The sequence below is a fragment of the Silurus aristotelis genome (genome assembly GCF_946808225.1).
Source record: "Silurus aristotelis genome assembly, chromosome: 27".
Lineage (NCBI taxonomy): Eukaryota > Metazoa > Chordata > Actinopteri > Siluriformes > Siluridae > Silurus > Silurus aristotelis.
Window position 1 is genome coordinate 6,847,434 of NC_139600.1, and position 20,760 is coordinate 6,868,193.

Here is a 20,760-nt window from a genome sequence, read left to right on the forward strand (position 1 = left end):
AGTATGATGGCACACAGTTTCAGTATTTCCTGAGGTAAACTATGGTTTAGATCACATTGATTGTAAATGCACAAGGCTGAATTTCTTCTGTATGACAGCGATACATTTCAACAGCACAATTTTATTTATTTGATTGCAAGAAACCGGACCGAATTCACACTTTTACTGTACTATACAAGTGTTCATTTGTATCCTGGTTGTTCATAGATTTTCAGAAATTGTAATTCTGTGCTGTCTGTATACGCTCACCAAATGAAGGTTCATAAGATTGACATAGAGAGAACCGGTTGATCTGATGCCGTACTGCCGGACTCACCCTTAATTAGTGAGTAATTCAAGATTCATCTGCACAAGTCATCAATTCAAGACATGTTTCCAAAACAAAAAAACAAGTTTAATGGAAATGTGTAGAAGATTGAACCATTTTGCCTTCAATCAATTATGCAACGAAATGATGTTGAGATGTTTCGGAGGTTAAAACTATTCAAATGCGAACCAGTATAATATATATTTTTATCAATATGACAAACATCTGAGATTGTAGGAAACAGCAGACGATTGTACACAATCGATTAAATGAACGTACCAAAGCGTTCGCAATTTGTTCAAAACAACAAGAAATTGTTTTTAGTTGACGTAGAGGTTAAACAAGTCGTTTTGAGAATTTCATTTCTGATTTAAGAACAGTTGCATGTTTTGTTGCTATGATCATATATGGAATGTTGTAATTAGATCTAGATGCTTATAGTTTTTCAGGAAAAGTAAAGCAAAAATATAATTTTTTTCCCCTCTAATGCTTAGGAGTTACTGAGGCTGTTTGGGTTGAAACACGTATAACATTGATGAGGAATGAACTTTTTCCTACTTTCACCTTTTTTTTACAGTTTTTTCTCAGTTGCTTTGGAGCATTTCTCGAATCATTCGTAATATCTGCGAACCAGTAAGTTGTTTTCTCGAAACAATTTGTACAAACAGCACACCACATTGGATTCCTTGCAAAACCCTTTTTCTCAAAACTCAAGTTAATCTCTCAAAAGTAAGTATTTGTGTCAATGGACAAATCACTGCCATCAGAATAACAAGATTATCTAAATGTTTAGTCATGTTGTCAGGATGATGCTGCACAGCTTCAGTATTTCCTGATATAAACTATAGTTGGTATTGGTATTGGATCACTAGGCTGAATTTCTTCTGTATGTCATATGAATTTCAACAGCACAAATGTACATATTACTGTGTGTGGGATATTGATTGCAAGAGACCAAACAGGATTTACACTTTTACTGTACTGTACTAGTGTTTGTTCGTTTCCTGGTTGTTCATCTCCAATTAAAGGTTCACAAGATTCACCTTTGACCTATTTTAGAGAACTAGTCGATCTGATGCTGTACACTTGCACTCATTAGTGACATTCAAGATCCATCTGCACAATTTATCAATTCAAGTTACAAATAAATGTTTAACAGAAATTTTAGGTTGACAGATGACAACTGGTTACACCATTTTGCATTTAAAGTCTTGTGCAATGAACTGATGTTGAGATGTTTGTTGAACGATATATTTTGATCAACACGACACAAACAACTGAGAATGTAGGAAACAGCCGATAAATGTTCACAATCGATTAATTTCTTGTTCAAAACAATCAATTGTTTTTATGATGTGCACAAGTGACTACATGATGTGGAACAGGTCGTTTTTGAGAAATTTGTTTCTGGTCTGAGAAACGCATCAAAGCAACTGAGAAAAACTGTAATTGGCCTCACAATGAACTTGCTGTACAGTGAAAATACTTTGTTCTTCAAAGCAGTCAGTATAGGAAAAAAAATCAACTTGGAAAAAAAACATTTAATATGACAGTCCATGTAATCCAACTTCACAAACACCTTATATCGTAATGCAGACACTTTTACCAGCTTATTAAAAACACCGTCAGTGTAAAAATAGATATATATATTTTTTTTTTTTTACAACTCTTTCCCTATAGTTATAATCAGCATAAATTGCACTATTTCAGTGTGCACAGTCCAGCATTAACAAATAATGTACATTCTCTCATACATCATGTAAGGAAACGCCATTTTACAGAATGTCCCTAAAGTTTCGATACATGCAGGAAAAATGATGCATACAACACATTTAAGCAAAATGTAACTTTATTTCATCCAGCCATGAAAAAGATTTCATATGTTCCTCTTTTGTCAAAGGCTTTCCTGAAAAAAATAATTATGAAAAAACTTTGGACGGTATTTTGCTTAAATGTGTTAACTGCAATCCTTGTATGAAGACTTCTGGAACAACCTGTGTCGCTCCAAATATGTGTTGTGGAAGTCCAGCATTTACACTGAGGGTGTGGGGATCTGATGGGCCGAGGTACTGTCAAAGTCCTGCAGTGCCTCCTGGTGGATGTGGTAATGCATGGCCACGAAGCTCTTAGCAAAGCCAGTGGTCTGAGAGTTCACCGGGTTTAGACTGTTCGGGGAACTGGGTCCGGCTGATGGACTGCTGTTGTAGATGCTATAGTAGGGCTCGATGCGAGTGTTGATGGGTGTGGAGGTGCTAGGAGGATGGGATTTGCATTCAGAAGCAGCGCGCATACTGGGCAAGCTGTCCCTCGAGTGGCTAGGCCCACACGCCTGGTCTACAAGTCTTCTCTGTGGCTTTGGCGAGAGCATGTAGGCTGAGTTGGTTTCATGGTGTGAGGACTTGTTGCGGTTTACCTCAAGAGTTCCCTTGCCCATGGCGTGTAAACGGGTCTTGTGCTTGCAGCAGATGGAGCTGAATGCCAGCCACTGGAGGAAGCAGAGGACACGGCGCCGCAAGCCGGCACTGTTTCTAGAGTAAACAAATGGGTTTATGCCTGACTTGAGAAATATTAGAGCAAATCCACACAGCTCAAACTGGTAGTGAACGAAGCTGTTCTCGGCCGACAAAACATCCTGTGCCAAAGCCACACCCATGGGCAGACAGCATAGAAGCACAGATATGACTATGACCACACACATCACTACAGCCTTGGAGTCCTTGGCTGTGGACAGGTTGGAAACCAACTGACAGCAGGTAGCATGTGTGGCAGTCCTGGCCCGACTGCTACCCTTTGTAAATGGGTGTGTTTGAACATGTTGTAGCTTATTATAGGTCTGGTTACGGTACAGCGAGGGCACCTGGACGGCACACTGGATGCCCTCGAAACCGGCAGCAATGAAGGCTGGAGGAGCAGCTGGGGGATGCGTGGCACCTACCATAATAACAGAACACTTCCGCACAAGGGCATTCTTTCGCAGTGCCTGTGCAATCATAAGATATGACATGGACACTACACCTACACAAAAAGCGAAATCGGCGAGGTACACATACACCACCACCTTTGCCTGATTCCCAGTGAGACCGAAGTGAGGCAGGCAGGGACCAGTGCTGCTGGGATAGGCTCTTAAGGTGACCAAGGCTGCCAGGGTGAAGCTAGAAGTCCACAGCAGTGCCGTGAGAGACAAAGTGCATGGGAAGGACGCAGCATGGTTCGGCTGCTGGCCTAATACCATGCGCAACCGATGCAGGGCAATGACTGCCACCGTTTCCAAAGACATGATGATGAAACCTGAGCTGGTGAGATGAAAAGCGAAGCAGAAGCCCTTTGACACCCCACCTCCGCTTTCCCCGACATCCAGGAAAAGGATGAGCGCAAACATGGGCGTGGTGATGGAGCAGATGAACAGGTCACAGAAGGACAGGTTCAGAATCATGAAGTCGAAGTTGGTACGGAATTTTCGGACTGCTGGGTCAAAGAATGAGAGGAACACCACTAAGTTGCCATAAGAGCCCAGGCAGAAGATAAGAATGAGGAGGAGAGAGCAGGAGGATAGGGTGGCTGTATGAATTAAGGCCCAGCCGCTCACAAGAGTCTGTCCGAGAGTACTATTGAATCCCTGGCTCCTAGAGAAATCCCCCAGGTCTAAAGGCCAAGCTGTGCTGTTCATCATACAAATAGGGTTAGTTGGTATCACAGCCTTAAGACTATTTTCCCCATTGTCCAGCAATCCTCCAGGTTGTGCAGTGTTTTTCTTCTTGGCTGCTGATAGAACACAGAAAAAAACACAAGTCTTAGTCACAAAAAAATGTGCAATCTAACAGTGGATTCATGCCCTTTCTGAATTATTGACGAATTATTCTACATGCGTCTGAGAGATGAAATATGTTGCATGCAGTGGCCTATTAGTTACATTATACATCCAGTCTGCTTCTTTCAGCTGCTGTATTATTGTTTTATCATTAATATTTATTATAGGACGTCGGTCTTTTCATAGACTTCGGTGCCCAAAACACGTTGACGTTATCTATAGATAATAAAATAAAATAAAACTAATTAAATATAATATGCACATTTTCTCCATCCTGGACAAGACGAATATACATCCACACTCTCAGTTTGCATGTTTTACCCGATGATCATATTTAACGCCATATTTATAGGTTTATGCAGCGCTTTTATCAACAGCACGGCGCGTTTTATAACCTTATCGATGATAATAATAAAATAAAATAAATACATACATCTTACCACATTTTATTGCATTCTGCCATTTGGATGATGTGTATAGATTTCCAAATAGAAATTTTGTAGCGTTGACAGAGATTAACTACATAGAAATGAAATAGACGTGATGTAGAGGATGAAAAAAGACTGTGAATATAGCGGAGGCGCGCTCCCGCGAGGTAGCTGCAGCTCTCGGCGAGCAAGAGAAGAGACAGCATGCGCGTGCCCGTGAAAAGCCTCCAAAGAGGCAGAAGGCAGGATGAGGAAGTGGATCGTGGAGGTAATTTGAATGACATCAGTTTCCAGCCATAACGCGATATTTCAAAGCGACAAGTGTTTTAAAATCCACATGTTGTAACATTTCCCCTAATAAATCTCGTAGGAATAGATGGATGAAATCACTGAACTGCTTTTATGATATGCTTATATATGTGTGTGTGTGTGTGTGTGTGTGTGTGTGTGTGTGCGCGTGTGTGTGTGTATGTATATGTATATATATATATATATATATATATATATATATATATATATATATATATATATATATATATATATATATATATTATATATATTTATATAAATATATATTATATATATACATACATATACATACACACACACACACACACACACACACACACACACACACACACACACACACACACACACACACACACACACACACATATATATATACAGTTTTCTCAGTGAGAAACATTTCAGCAACCATTGTAGTATATCTCCTTAAGGGACAATACTATAGAAATAAAACTTGAGTACTGATAGGAGAGCAACTGAATGGGAAGCATCTAAGGCATATGTTAGAGGGAAGATGATAGGTTATGCTTCTAAAAGAAAAAGGGAGGATCGGGACAGAATACAGGAATTAGACAACAAAATTAAGAATCATGATAAACAATTATCCAAATGTTTCTCAAATCAGTTATATCAAGATATTTGTAAACTTAAATTCGAACTCCAGGAAATTTATAATAAAAAGGTGGAATATGCCTTATTCAGATTGGGAACGACTTTCTATGAGGAAGGGGAGAAAACTGGTAAATTGCTCGCTAGACAGTTGAAGCAAAAAAATACATGTAATTTGATATCAGCTATTAAGAAAGGAAACAGTGTAGTAACTTCAACTAAGGAGATAAATGATGTTTTACAGAAGTTTTACAAAGATTTATAAACAGCTGATATTAGTCCTAAACAAGAAGAATTGGATAGTTTTTTCTCCAAACTCAAAATGCCTAAATTGTCCTCAGAGGAGATGAATATGCTAGAAGGCCCAATAACAGAACTTGAAGTCGAAAAAGCTGTATCTATTATGAGGAATGGAATGTCAGCAGGGTTAGATGGGCTCCCGGTTGAGTATTATAAACAGTATATAGACTTACTTGCACCCACCTTAACAGAAGTATATAATGAGGCATATGCTACTGGATTTCTTCCCTCTTCTTTTAACGATGCTCTAATATCAGTGATTCCTAAGAAAGATAGGGATCCAACTGAACCCTCAAATTTTCGTCCAATAAGTTTGATTAATGTAGACTGCAAGATCCTGAGCAAAATTCTTGCGTTACGTTTAGAAAAGGTATTATCCAACATTATAAACCCTGATCAAGTTGGATTTATGATGAACAGGTCATCAACGGATAACATGAGAAGGTTACTCCATCTAATTTGGCTAAACAGAGAAAAGACTGACCCAATTGTTGCCCTCTCACTTGACACAGAGAAGGCGTTCGATCGGGTTCAATGGGAATTTCTATTTACAACTTTGTCCAATTTTGGGTTTGGGCCCTGCTTCATAAAGTGGATTCAAACATTATATAAGACACCTAAGGCATGCGTGATCACCAATGGTAAAGTTCTCCATCTTTTGACCTCACTAGGGGGACAAGACAGGGGTGTCCGCTATCGCCACTATTGTTTAATATCACACTGGAACCATTGGCAATTGCTGTTAGGGCTAATGCAAACATTTCAGGCGTACAGGGAGGCAACAAAGAGCACAAATTATTTCTATGTGCCGACGACATTCTGGCCATGGTAAAAGATCCAGATAAGTCCTTACCCCACCTAATGGAGGCAGTTCAATCCTATTCCAAAGAGTCTGGATATAAAATTAATTGGACAAGCATTGGAACAATAATGCTCAATTAGACTGGGTTACTATTGAGAAAACCTTATCACGGCCATACAACCCTATCGAGCACTTGTCTCAGTGTTTAGACACAACTACAAATCCTATTACGAAGCACTCAAGAGAGGTTTGGGCGAAGATTCACAAGATGCACAAATTATCACAATGTAAACAACCATACTCTTCCCTAGGGTATAATTCTACTATTTGTATTGGGAAATCACCCATATATTGGAAGAAATGGCATATGAACGGCTTGTGTACTGTGTCAGATTTGTTTGAAAAGGGTGTATTTATGTCTTATAATGATCTTGTATAGAAGTATAATTTAAAGGGGAAAGATCACTTTTGGAAATATCTTCAAATAAGGAATTGTGTTTCCACGAAAATTCAGCACACAGACGGAAACCATATTTTGGACTTCCTAACACTTCCTCATCCCCAACAAATAGCCTCCGTATTTTATAGGACAACCAACCAGGTGCTCAGCAATGTCTGCACTAATTTAAAGACGATATGGGAAAAGGACATTGGGATTGTAATTGGGGCCGAAGAGTGGAAAAGAATTTTGTCAAACACAGGCAAATATGTAAGAGAGGCTAGAGGACAATTTACACAGTATAAAATCAGAAATAGGTTTCATTCGACACCTCTTAGACTCAATAGAATGGGTCTGACAATAATGATGTTTGTTGGAAATGTCAAAAGGATAGAGGTACTTTTATTCATTGTATCTGGGAATGTCCAATTATTCAACCTTTATGGCAACAAACCTTAAATATTTTGAGCAAATGGCTTGGAACAACAATACCGTTATTACCAAGGTTGTGTCTATTAGGAGACAGGGAACAGATGCCAAATACTTCAAAGGGAGAGTTTGCAGTAATTATGGTGGGGGTCTCTGTGACGGCCAGAGTCATCCTGAAACACTGGAAAACTCCAGAAACCCCAGAGTTAAAAGAATGGGTCAACATAATGACCAAGACAGCTTCATACGAACGTTTGCTTTGCAAATTACATAATAAGAACAAAGCAGGGGTCCCGGTGGATATTCCTGTTTGGGAAGATTTTTGGTCCTTTGTGATGCTGTCTTTACATGTGGAACAATAATTTTTTATTTTTTATTTTTTTTTTATATATATTTATATATATATATATATATATATATATATATATATATATATATATATATATATATATATATATATATATATATATATATTTTTTTTTTTCATTATTATTATTATCAATGTAATTTTCATTTATTTATTTTCTCTGACCATTTGTTAATACATCTACTTCTGTTAAGTTCAACCACTGTAATATTTCTGGCCTTGCAAGCAGTATTGATACATGTATTGTCATGTACTGGATGAAAATAATAAAAACTTGAATTACAAAAAAAAAAAAGAAATAAAACTTGAATATATTTTTGTCAATCTGCAGCTTGTATAGCAGTACAGACTTATTGTCCATTGTTGTCTAAATAGCTGGCCCTAAGTAATAGCAGCTCTTCGTCTTATAACCAAGCGAAGCCACATGTCTAATTCATGTTTTTGTCTGCTTGACAGGACCATACAAATTTGTTTATCTTGTACATTGTATTAGAGCAGTTACAATGTGGTGCATTGAGTACAGTTCTCTCATACTGACCACTGGATGTGAACTTAATGATAGGATTAATCATTTAAGAATTACAAAATAATTAAGCCATAGTCATGTCACAACAAATCTGGATATTCACAGAATTCTTTTTTATAGGGAACTAGTCAAGTTGAGAACACTCCCAGGGAGGTAGGGTGTATCACTGTCAAAGTTTACAAAGAAACTGCCTGCAAAGCTCAGAAACAGGATTTTGTGGAGGCACAGATAAGGTGAAGGCTATGAAAACATCCCAAGAGTACACTGGCTTTCATAATTCTTAAATGAAACAAGTTTGGAACAACCCAGACTTTTCCTATAGCAATCAGCGGAAAAAAGGCCCTTGGTAAGAACCCAATGGTCACTCTGGTTAAGTTCCAGAGATCCTGTGTGGAGATAGGAAAAATCTGCAGCTGGACAATAAATACTGCAACACCACCAATCTGTTTTTTTCATAGTTTTTCTCAGTTGCTTTGGTGCGTTTCTCAGATCAGAAATAAAATTTCTCAAAACTACTTGTTCAACCTCCACATCATGGAGTCGCTTGTGCACGTCATAAAAATAATTTCTCGCTGCTTTAAACAAATTGCGAATACTTTGGTACATTTATGTAATTGATTGTGTACAATTGTCTGTTGTTTCCTACATTATCAGTTGTTTGTCATCTTGATCAAAATATTGGTTCTTACTTGAATATTCTTAACCCCTGAAACATTTAGGTGTCAGTTTATTGTACAATTCATTGAATGAATAATTTGTCATAATCTGTCAAGCTTATCTTCTTTACATTTCAGGAAAACTTGTTTTTTAAATGTATCTTGAATGTCACTAATAAAGGCGAGAGTATCAGATCAACCAATGGTGAACTAGATCTCTAAAATAGATCAAAGGTGAATCTCGTGAACCAAGCAACAGACAAAACAGAATTACAGAGTAAAAACACAGAATTACAATTTAGACAAAACCAAGAAACGAGCGAACACTATTACAGTACAGTTAAAGTGTAAATCCTGTCCTCTTGCAATCAAAATGAATTAAACAATCAATCAAATAAATCATTCTATGCTGTTAAAATTTATAGTCATACAAAAGAAATTCAGCCTTGTGCATTTTCAAAGAAAAAACTGTAAAAATAGTTTTGAGAACGCACTTACTGGTTTGCAAATATTAAGAAGGATTTGATCAACTGTAAACCAAAGTGAAAAAAAATGGAAACCTCTCCCCAATGGAAACACATTAAAATCCACTTTTAAAACGTCATCCTCATGCTAAATCAGCATGTACAATGTTACTCTGCGCTTGAAACAACGTCATAGAAAAAGGCCATTGTTTTTTTTTTAGCCATGTCCACACCTAACCTTCCATGTATGAATCTGAGACACTGTTGCTATAGCAACAAACTACCTTTGAAGCTATGACAGCACCTGGGAAACAGAAAAGAGGAGAAAAAATGCATACAAATTTAAGCATGAATGCTCAATCACAGAGAAGAGACTACTATGAAACCACTCGCAAAATATCTATATTTACTGTGTAAAGTTCAGACTCGCATGAAATGATTAGCAAATTATGACTGTTTTCTCTGTTTTTGCTCATTTGACTGCTGTTTTTTTTACTGGTCTTCAGTGTGAGTAGGAGCAGCATGAGAAATGGGAGGAAGAGAAAGAAGAGGCAGAGATAAATTAATACATTCTCTTACCGTTTTTCTCAGTGTATACAGACGGAGCAAAACACAGAATAACAGTTTCTGAAAATGGATGAACAACCAGGAAACGAATGAACACTAATACAGTACAGTAAAAATGCGAAACCTGTCCGGTCTCTTGCAATCAATATACAGTTTCTCAGTCGCTTTGGAGCGTTTCTCAGTTCAGAAATAAAATTCTCAAAACTACTTGTTCAACCTTCGCATCATTTAGTCACTTGTGCACATCATAAGAACATTTCTCACTGCTTTGATCAAATCGCGAATGCTTTGGTACATTCATTTATAATCAATTGCGTACAATTGTCTGCTGTTTCCTACAGTTGCAAAAATGCAAAATGGATAAACCAGTTGTCATCATCTGTCACCTAAAATTTTTAATAAACTGTTTTTTTTTTTTTGTTGAATTGATGAATTGTGCAGATGAATCTTGAATTTTACTAATGCAGGCGAGTAAGCGGCATCAGATCAACCAATCATTTAGTTCTCTAAAACAGGTCAAAGGTGAACCTTCATTTGGCGACAGACAGAGTAAAACACAGAAAACCAATTTCTGATAATTGGTTGAACAACCAAGAAATGAACAAACACTATTACAGTACAGTAAAAGTGTGAATCCTGTCCAGTCTCATGCAAACATAATAAATCAAATTATACAATAAAATAAATACATTTGTGCTTACAGTTTTTCTTAGTTGCTTTGGGGTGTTTCTCAGATCAGAAATGAAATTCTCAAAACTACTTGTTCAACCTCTACGTCATTTAGTCACTCGTACACATCATAAGAACATTTCTTGTTGCTTTGATCAAACAATTTGTGTACAGTTATCTGCCATTTCCTACATTATCAGTTGTTTATGTGATGTTGATCAAAATATATTTTCTAGTTTAACCTGAATAGTTTTAACCCCCAAAACATCTCGGCATCAGTTCATTGCATAAATCATTGAATTCAAAATGGTTACAGTTTTTCTGCTGCTTTGTCTTTGTCTTTGATTTCTTAAATCATCCTTAATATTATAAAACCATCAACTAGTTCTTTAAAACAGGCCAAAGGTGTATCTTGAGAACCTTCAGATAGAGAGTGTATACAGACAGAGCAAAACAAAGTATTATAAATTCTGAAAAGGGATTAACACCCAAGAAACGAACGAACACTTGTATAAATCCTGTCCGGTCTCTTGCAATCAATTTAAATCAAATATGCAATAAAATAAATAAATTTGAACTACTGAAATTCATAGATGCCAAACTGAAGAAAGTCAATTTTTTGCATTTTTAATCACTGTAATCCAAACCGTAGTTTATATCATGAAATCCTGAAACTGTGCACCATCATACTGACATCATGCCTAAACATGACAAAAGGACTTGTCGTTCTGATGGGAATGATTTGTTCATCGACACAAATACTTACTTTTGAGAGATGAACTAAGGATTTTGAGAAAAGTACAGGCTTTTATTAAGGATATATTAAGACAAATATTAAGGATAATTCGAGAAATGCTCCAAAGCAACTGAAAAAAACTGTAATAGTAAAATCAGATCTGCCATGGTTTATCTTAGATTTATTTGATAGTTCACAAAAACCTGTTATTAAAGAAGTGGTAGCTCTGTGGTTAAGGCTCCGAGTTACTGGTCAGGGTTCAAGCGCCAGTTTTGCCTGTGTCTGTGCTCCAGGGGCACTGTATCACTGCGATATGCCAAGAAAGAATTTTATTTATTTTATTTTATTTCAACATTTCACACTTACTTTTAATGAATTTTATAATATATTGTCTTATGTATCAATAGTACTATATATTTTGCTTTGTAGATATCTAAGTTGATTTTTTTTTTCTTTTTAAGAAAACAGTATTTTTTACAATACAATATTTACACATTATAGTTCCTCGCTGGTGCTCCAGCATAAATTTTTCCTTTTATCAGCTAAACCAGCAATTATTAATAACTAGTACTGGTCTGTGTGTGTTTATTTATTTAGCAGGAGTGTAAGAACTATGTTATAGGTTATCTTATTTTAACTATCTGTATTTATGAACAATTTAATTTTATAAGCTTTAAGAACCTATCAGGGATTTTAAACCATTTTTTTTTTCTGTTCTAGAAAAACAGGTTCATAATTACTAAAAAAACTTAAACACCCCTCTTCTATGTAAGAACTTATAATTTGCATTTTCCTAGACTTTTTCTTCACATTTACAGCCAAATAACATTTGAGTTCAAGTAATTTTAATACCCTCCTCAGATATAACTTTTCAAATGTAGGGTTAGTGTTAGGTTTCACAGACAGACAGACAGACAGACAGACAGACAGACAGACAGATAGACAGATAGATAGACAGACAGATAGATAGATAGATAGATAGATAGATAGATAGATAGATAGATAGATAGATAGATAGATAGATAGACAGATAGACAGATAGATAGACAGATATCTAATCAAATTCCATATGATTTCCTCATTAAACAAGAAGTCATCAACTTGATCCGCTTCAGGAGCCATCTCCAAACACTGAAAGGAAATTTTGTGTTTTCACAAGGGTGATATTTGAAAAAGTTCCAGAAAGAAAATCCAAGTACGTCTATCACAGACTGTGAAAATCCGCTTGTGGAAACAGTTTGTCCTTGTTCTTATTCATGTCTGTAAAGCTCTGCATCTCACTACAAACTGTTCATTCTTTTGAATGTACATTTTTCTTAAACAACAGTCTCCAGGTGTCATTTCATCATACAGACTTCAATAAGATCCTGTATTATAAATCTTTGGACTCTTCTCTAGTGTTTTAACTAACTTGTGTTCCTTAGATTGTAGTATTTACAAAAATATATATATTTTATAAATTTTTCCAGAAGAAAAACGTTATTGGAAAATCACAAATTTCTCACTTGGAAGTTAAAGCAGTAAATCATGAGCCACTGGTTAGTCCTCCGGTCCACACTGCAGTGTAATGCGTAACTATCTTTTGAGTCTGTCAGCACTGAGTTTTTCCTAAGAATGAACAAAACTGCTTACAGCTTTTTGTACACTAAGCAAAGCCTTACATTAATTCTAAAATAAATCTATTAAATGTAAAAATTAATATTATTTACTTTTTATATTTTATTGCTTTACCTTCTGGCACACATTTTTATATTTATAATTTTTTTATCTTCTACTGCAGAAGGGACAGACAGATATATATATATAAAATATATACTAAATATATATTTAGATAGACAGATCAAGCCAAGTTAATTCAAGTCAATCGATTGTTTGACGGACAGAAAAATAGCACATAGATTCACAGAGAGATTGATAGCACAAAGAGTCACATACTAACCAACAGATATATGTTGGTGTTACTAGTAAAATGGCAGTGCATATAGACAGTGCATATGATTAGTGGATGGCGGATAAGTATATATACTAGAGAATGTTTGAGGATTACTAGGCAGGGTGACTGATTATTTAGTAGTGTGTTTCACACTAAAGATGTTTTAAGGGATTTGGCTTTGTTTTGAATAAATCTGTTTAAAGAACATTCCATTAGATTGAAACAACCCTCAAAAACCAGGCCAGACTGCGGAAAGTAATAAAACATGAAACGCAAATTATATTAGGGACCATAATTTGGCCATGTGTCATATCACACTGGGATTAATAATTTTTTTTTATATTAAAACCCCTGTCATTGCTTTTGGTTTTGCTTTTTGCTTTTTTTGTAAACACATACATGTATAGATGTGTTTGGGTGAATTTATATCAGGAAATTCACGTAAATCTTGGCTTTAGCATGTGGTAGCGCCTGTGTGTGAGTGATGCTGAAAGGAATGCACCAGCTTGCCTGTGTGAGCTTAAGTGTTCTGAAGAAATAAGACAGTTTACTGGAACACTATGTTATAATTTTATTTCTTGGTTCTCATATCTGTTCCTTGTGGATATTATAATGTGTCAGATTTATTTTCAAACCATATGAAATTTGCTTACAATTGATAAATTATACATGTACATATGGCCTCCAACAAAACCTTTGGCAAAGTAACCTTGATAATTTTAACAATGAATTTACTATAAAAGATCTTTACTGTGCATGATATAAGAGGATCCCAGCACATGCTTATTTGTAAGGATATTTTTTTCAGGCTGTTTTGGGAGGGTTTAAGATTAAGATTTGATTTTATTAAGAATATAAATGAGGTTACCATCAGAAAGTCATTTTGTCATTGTTCACAAACAAGATTGTCAAAATGTTTATTCATGTTGTCAGTAAGACAGTGCACAGTTTTTTTTTTCACAGTTTTTCCTCATGTAAACTACAGTTTGGATTATAGTGATGCACAATGCACAAAGTTGAATTTCTTTTGTGTGGCGTCTATGAATTTCTGCAGCACAAATTTCTTTATTTTACTGCATATTTGATTTATATTTTTTTTGCAAGAGACCCAAGAGGATTCACACTTTTACTCTACTGTCCTTTCATTTCTTGGTTGTTCATCCATTTTTAAAAATTGTAATTCTGTCTTTTGCTCTGCCTGTTGCCAATTGAAGGTTCACGAGATTCAACTGTGATCTATTTTAGAGAAGTAGTTGATCATTGGTTGATCTGGTGCCGCTCACTCGCCTTAGTGACGTTTAAGATTCATCTGCGCAATTCATCAATTCAAAATACATTTAAAAAACAAAAAAGTTCCCTCAGAAATTTTAAATGACTGATGATGACAACAGGTTCAACCAGTTTGCATGCAATGACTTATACAATAAACTGATGCTGAGATCTTTTGTGGGTTAAGACCATTCAGGTGAAACTAGAAAATATATTTTGATCAACACAACATAAACATTTGATAATTCAGAAAACAGCAGACACAATCGAATAAATAAAAGTACCAAAGCATTCGCAATTTGTTTAAAGCAACAAGAAATGTTTTTATGATGTGCACCATTGACTACATGATGTGGAGGTCAAACAAGTAGTTTTGAGAATTTCTTTTCTGATATAAAAAAGCTTTAACTCAACTGGGAAAACTGTGAACAGAAATGACATCATAGGTGAATTGAACTCGTCTCGACTCAGGAACTCCATCAATGCCTAGACATGCAGTGGTGCACACAGTTTAAAATTTTTAACCATAATATACTTCCAAATTTGGAGTTTTGGATGAACTTGGGCGAACGCCAGCTGAATGTTCCTTCGATCCTCCCCAGTCAGTGGGCCAAAACTTTAACAGCTTTTTATTGGATGGTTACATGGACTGCCACAGACAGCTTAGCAAGAAGAAGAAGATGCAGAAGAAGAAGATGATGTAGTAAAAAAAGGAGGAGAAGGAGAAAGAAATAATTAATAGGTAAAAGAAATACAATGGGGCTTCACACCTTGCAATGCTTAGCCCTATAATAATAATAAATAAAAAAAGTAGAATAGCAATAGCGGACAAAAGGTCTGTGGTACAGTTTTTTCTCAGTTGCTTTGGAGCATTTCTTGAATCATCATTAATATTTGCATACCAGTAAGTGCATTACTCAAAACAATTTGTACAAACAGCACAAAACATTGGGTTCCTTGCAAAAGCCTGTACTTTGCTCAAAACTCTTAGTAGATCTCTCAAAATTAAGTATTTGTGTCAATGAACATCTCAAATGTATTCAGATTAACAAGTCCTTTTGTCATTGTTAACAACCAAGATCTTTGAAATGTTTAGTCATGTTGTCAGTATGACGCTGCACATTTTTAGTGTTTTCTGATGTAAACAACTGGATCACAATAATTGAAAATGCACAAGGCTGAATTTCTTGTGTGGCATCTATGAGTTTCAACAGCACAAATGCACACATTACTGTGTGTAGGATATTGATTGAAAGAAACCAGACAGGATTCACAATTTTACTGTACTGTAATAGTGTTTGTTCATTTCGTGGTTGTTCATCAATTTTCAGAAATTGTTATTCTATGTTTTACTCTGTCTGAATACGCTCGCCAAATGAAGGTTAGCAAGATTCACCTTTGACTTGTTTTAAAGAGCGATTTGGTTATTGGTTGATCTGATGCCGTTCACTCGCCTTCATTAGTGACATTCCAAATTCACCTGCACAATTCATCAGTTCAAGAAGTTTAACTTGACAGATTCTGACAGCTGCTTTAACCATTAAGCATTCAATGACTAATGCAATGAGCTGATGCCTAACTATTTTGGGGGTTAAGACTATTTGGGTGAAACCAGTATAATATATTTTGATCAACATGACATAAACGATTGATAATGTAGAAAACAGCAGACAATTTTACACAATCAATTAAATTAAAGTGCCAACGCATTCGCAATTTGTTCAAAGCAATTATTTGCATTGATGTGCAAAAGTGACTACATGACGTGGAGGTTAAACAAGTAGTTTTAACATTTGAATTTTTGATCTGAGAAACGCCCCAAAGCAACTAAGTGTTAAAACTGTAATAATCATAAAAATCATAAACTAGACTTCGCACTTGAACCCCTAATAGCAAGAATGACCAGCATCGACATCAACAGATGTTGAGTGGCCTGGTATAGAGCTCTGACCTCAACCATAATAAACACCTTTGGGATGAATTGGAACACTGACTGCACCCCAGGCCTCCTGACCTCACCTACGTCAGTACATGGCTTTACTCATGTTCTTTACTAACCACCTCTCCTCTGACCCTTGCATACTCTTTCTGACAGCAATTACATGACTTAAATACTTTTCAGAATCTCTCTGAACTTCATACATGTCCTTAGGTAGTACTAAAAAAACCAGCAGGCCACATGACTGGAATGATTTATGCTCTACTTAATGCATGCATATACATAAATATAAAGCTGTAGTAGTCGAAGCAAAAGTTACACACTACGATGTTGGTTGTTTCCCATCAGCCACTGCGCCTTCTTGTTTCATGTCACATCACAGTTTGCACCTGGTTTATGTTCACAGCTAATATGCACTTTTATTTAGACTTACATTTCATACACTCACTGTCTCGCATTTGTCTTTCAAATCTTTTCATCACATATCTTGGCTAGAAGACAGTTTATTCATGCAATACATAGCATCTGCTTTAGGAGCTCAGCTTGACAAAATATTTTTTTTCAGCATGTCCAAAATGCCTGAAATGGTTTCCTCATTCTGTCCCAGAGACCTGTATCGACTCATCTTACACACACACACACACACACACACACACACACACACACACACACACACACACACACACACATACATACATACATACATATATACATATATATATATATATATATATAGGCTATTCCAGCCTTGTGCAGGTCTACAATTTTGTCACTGATGCCCTTCGACAACATTTTTGGTTTTGCCCATGGAGTTTCAATAGAAGAGGTTGATTTTGTGACCGGTGTATTTTTTACACAGTTGATATTAGTAGTTCTTTCCTCAAGGGACAGGACTAATTTGGGTCTGAGAATTATTGCTAATTTGGTACGAGATCAAATTCTTATTTCACTCGATCAAAAAAATTTATTTGTTTATAACATTAATTTATTAATTATTTTATGGATTTTTTCTCTCTGTTAAAAAAACCTATTCATTCAACCTGTTCATTTGTAAAGGGCTAAATATACAAAATCAGCAGGGGATCAAGTCATTATTTCCTCCACTGTAATTCAGTGCATGTATTTTTGACTTCACTGTATTTTAATTAGCGTTAACAATTACAATTTGCACCTCTGCTAAAGATGTCATCCAGGCTCAACTGTTCCCTACCTGCATCTGCTGCTGTTTTCAGTCCAAGAAAAACTCGAATAAACTCCAAAAACTTTGAGAACCAGCTTTTGTTGAAGTCCAATAAAATATTTAATAAAAAATAAATTCACTGTATATATGCATATTTGGTTTTGATTTATCTGAAATGATTTACTTTAATTTTATTTGTCAATTGAATACTAATAGTTTTTCTAATTTGTGACACGATGCTGTAGTTTTATTTGGTAATTCAAGATCCCTTTTTGATATATGTCTAACAGATATATGTCTGTTATATGCATTAGTTGTTTTGGAGAAGAGTTATTAAACAAAGAAAGACTGAAACAAAGAGAGCGAGAGAGAGAGAGAGAGAGAGAGAGAGAGAGAGAGAGAGAGAGAGAGAGAGAGAGAGAGAGAGAGAGAGAGAGAGATTTTTATATAACATTGCAGCCCCTTCTGAGCCCAGGGACCCAAGTCCAAAGCTCCACCTCTGTATCACTCTCTCTCCCTGCATTCTCTGTCTCTCACTCGCTCACTCACTCACTCACTCACTCACACACACACAGAAAGTGAAAGAAATCAGTCTCATGCTGATCTGCTCATAAAGCATGCATGTACTAGTATTTTCCACCTCGTTTTTGCACAAAGGTATTGCACGTTTGGCCTGACTGCTTGTTTTTTTGGCAATTATTTTGATACAGACCTGATGTACTTGCATTCCTTGTTTGTCTCTAAACAATTTCTGGTTTGAACACAGGGTTTGTTATCCCTCTCTGTGAATTGTCTTCCATAATTCAGACAAAATAGGTACAATGCCAGATTGAAAATAATGAATGATGTGTGTAATTTTTTTACTACATGCAACTTATGTATACAGTATGACAACAAGATAACAGATACTGTTATATAGCTACTACGATTGTTCAGATCTTTCTGGTTCTTTTAAGTTCTATCTAAATGTCTGCTGTCACTGGAAATTAAGTCAAATGACATCAGTGACATTCACGAATTGATGAATAATGAAGTCAAATATATAACTTGTTTCTAAATCTAAATGTTCCTTGGACTTGACCTACATTTCACATCTGTTGCTGCAGTCATTTTTTCCTTCCCCATAAGAATGCTGCTTTAAAGGCTCTTTGAATTCTTTTCAATACAACCCTTCACATAAATGCCATGGGTGGGTCGAACTTCAAAGCACATTGTGTAAGGTTTACCTCTGAATGAACTGCAGTATCTAAACTTACCTTGCATACTCCAACATCTGTAGAGAAAACTCTGAGGGGATAAAAATTATGGCTGTTTTCCCACCTTTTGTATGTTATTTTATAAAACTGACACCTGTGTTTTTTGTTCCATAACCAAGTCCATTTGTTTTATATACTTAAAACACTAAGGAAAATGTAATAATTAAAGAAAAAATGCAGCTTTATTATATATTACATATACACACATACCGATCAGGCATCACATTATGACAATATAACATTATGATGGGTGAAGTGAATAACACTGATTGTCTCTTCATCATGGCATCCGTTAGTGAGTGGGATATTATTAGGCGGCAAGTGAACATTTTCTCCTCAAAGTTGATGTTAGAAGCAGGAAAAATGGCCAATTGTAAGGATTTGAGTTCGACAAGGGCCGAATTGTGATGTCTAGACGACTGGGTCAGAGCATCTCCAAAACTGCAGCTATTGTGGGATGTTCTGGCCTGCAGTGGTCAGAGTCTATCAAAAGTGCTCCAAGGAGGGAACAGTGGTGAACCAGCATGGGTCATGGGCAGCCCAGGTTAATTGAGGCTCGTGGTGGGTGAAGGCTACTCCCTGTGGTCCGATCCAACAGACGAACTGCTGAAGAAGTTAATGTTGTTCATGCTTGATTGGTCAGAACTGTTTTAACAGCAAAAGGGGGACCAACACAATATTAGGCAGGTGGTCCTAATGTTATGCCTAATCAGTGTATACAGTATCTCACCATATTGAGTGAACCCCTCACATTTCAGCAAGCTTTTTATTATATGTTCTCAAGGGACAATACAATAATAATGAAACTTGGATATATTTTAGAGTAGTCAATGTGCAGCTTGTATAGCAGTATAGATTTACTGTAAAAAGAACTCAACATGCATCAGTGGTGGGAAGTAAGAAAAAAATAGTTTTACTGTACTTACGTACATTTTTCTGGTATCAGTACATTACTTCACTATTCATTTATCAAAAAAACTTTTTACATTCACTTATTTCATTTTTTTGCAAAAATATCTGTAGTTTTTACTTCTTACATTTTCAAACGAGACTCATTACTTTAGTTTTAATCTATTTGGTGACATGACCAATATATTTTCCGTACATTCTACTTCGTTTCCAGCCCATCAACCTCTTGTCATTGCGCAGCTTTTTCAACATGGTGTATCATTTCCTGGCACCACAGACTTAGGCTAGTTTACGAAGCTAACAACAAGCAAGGAAGGCGACAAGAAGTATCTGAGTAATGTGGATGAGACAGAGGGAGTCAGCGATGTAAACGATGAATACAGAGACACTCCTGATCACCTGATCATCATCATCTTTTCTTTGCTTGTGTTCTATATGGTGGATGTTTAGCCTGGATACATTCATTATATAACAACATTTGTTCTGTATTAATATATTAATATGATGTGAGGTCCATTTACCAGCGTGACTCTAAAACAGGTAGTACTAATGATTATTTTTTACTGAAACATGTCAGAGCCCAAACTTCTTCACTTTAACTTGAGTGAAAAAGTATAGGCAGAACTTCAGCTTTTACCTGAGTCTTTTAAAACACGAGTATCTGTACTTCTACTTGAGTGAAGGATCTGTGTACTTTCGCCATCTCTGACATACAGCCATTATCGTCTAAATAACTGGCAACAAAAGTAAGTACACCCTAAGTGAACATGTCAAAACTGTGTCCAAAGTGTGAATATTTGTGTAATCAACATTCATTTTTATCCAGCACTGCCTTAATCCTCCTGGGCATGGGATTAACCA

The 20,760-nt window shown here is 36.0% G+C and overlaps 1 protein-coding gene across 3 annotated transcripts; it reads right to left on the reverse strand.

The window, feature by feature from the left end:
* Positions 1–1,835: 1,835 nt before the first annotated feature.
* Positions 1,836–4,806, reverse strand: gpr75 (G protein-coupled receptor 75). 3 transcript variants are annotated; one of them, XM_083532556.1, is made up of 2 exons: positions 4,556–4,806; positions 1,836–4,066 (listed from the first exon to the last, which is right to left on the reverse strand). In XM_083532556.1, exon 2 carries the CDS (start codon positions 3,975–3,977, stop codon positions 2,340–2,342), a length of 1,638 nt encoding a protein of 545 aa, XP_083388682.1. In that variant the 5' UTR covers positions 3,978–4,066; positions 4,556–4,806; the 3' UTR covers positions 1,836–2,339. The 3 variants fall into 3 exon arrangements, with proteins under 3 accessions (XP_083388682.1, XP_083388680.1, XP_083388681.1); XM_083532554.1 differs by having other exon boundaries at positions 1,836–4,069; XM_083532555.1 differs by having other exon boundaries at positions 1,836–4,069; positions 4,549–4,806.
* Between the last annotated feature and the right edge of the window lie 15,954 nt (positions 4,807–20,760).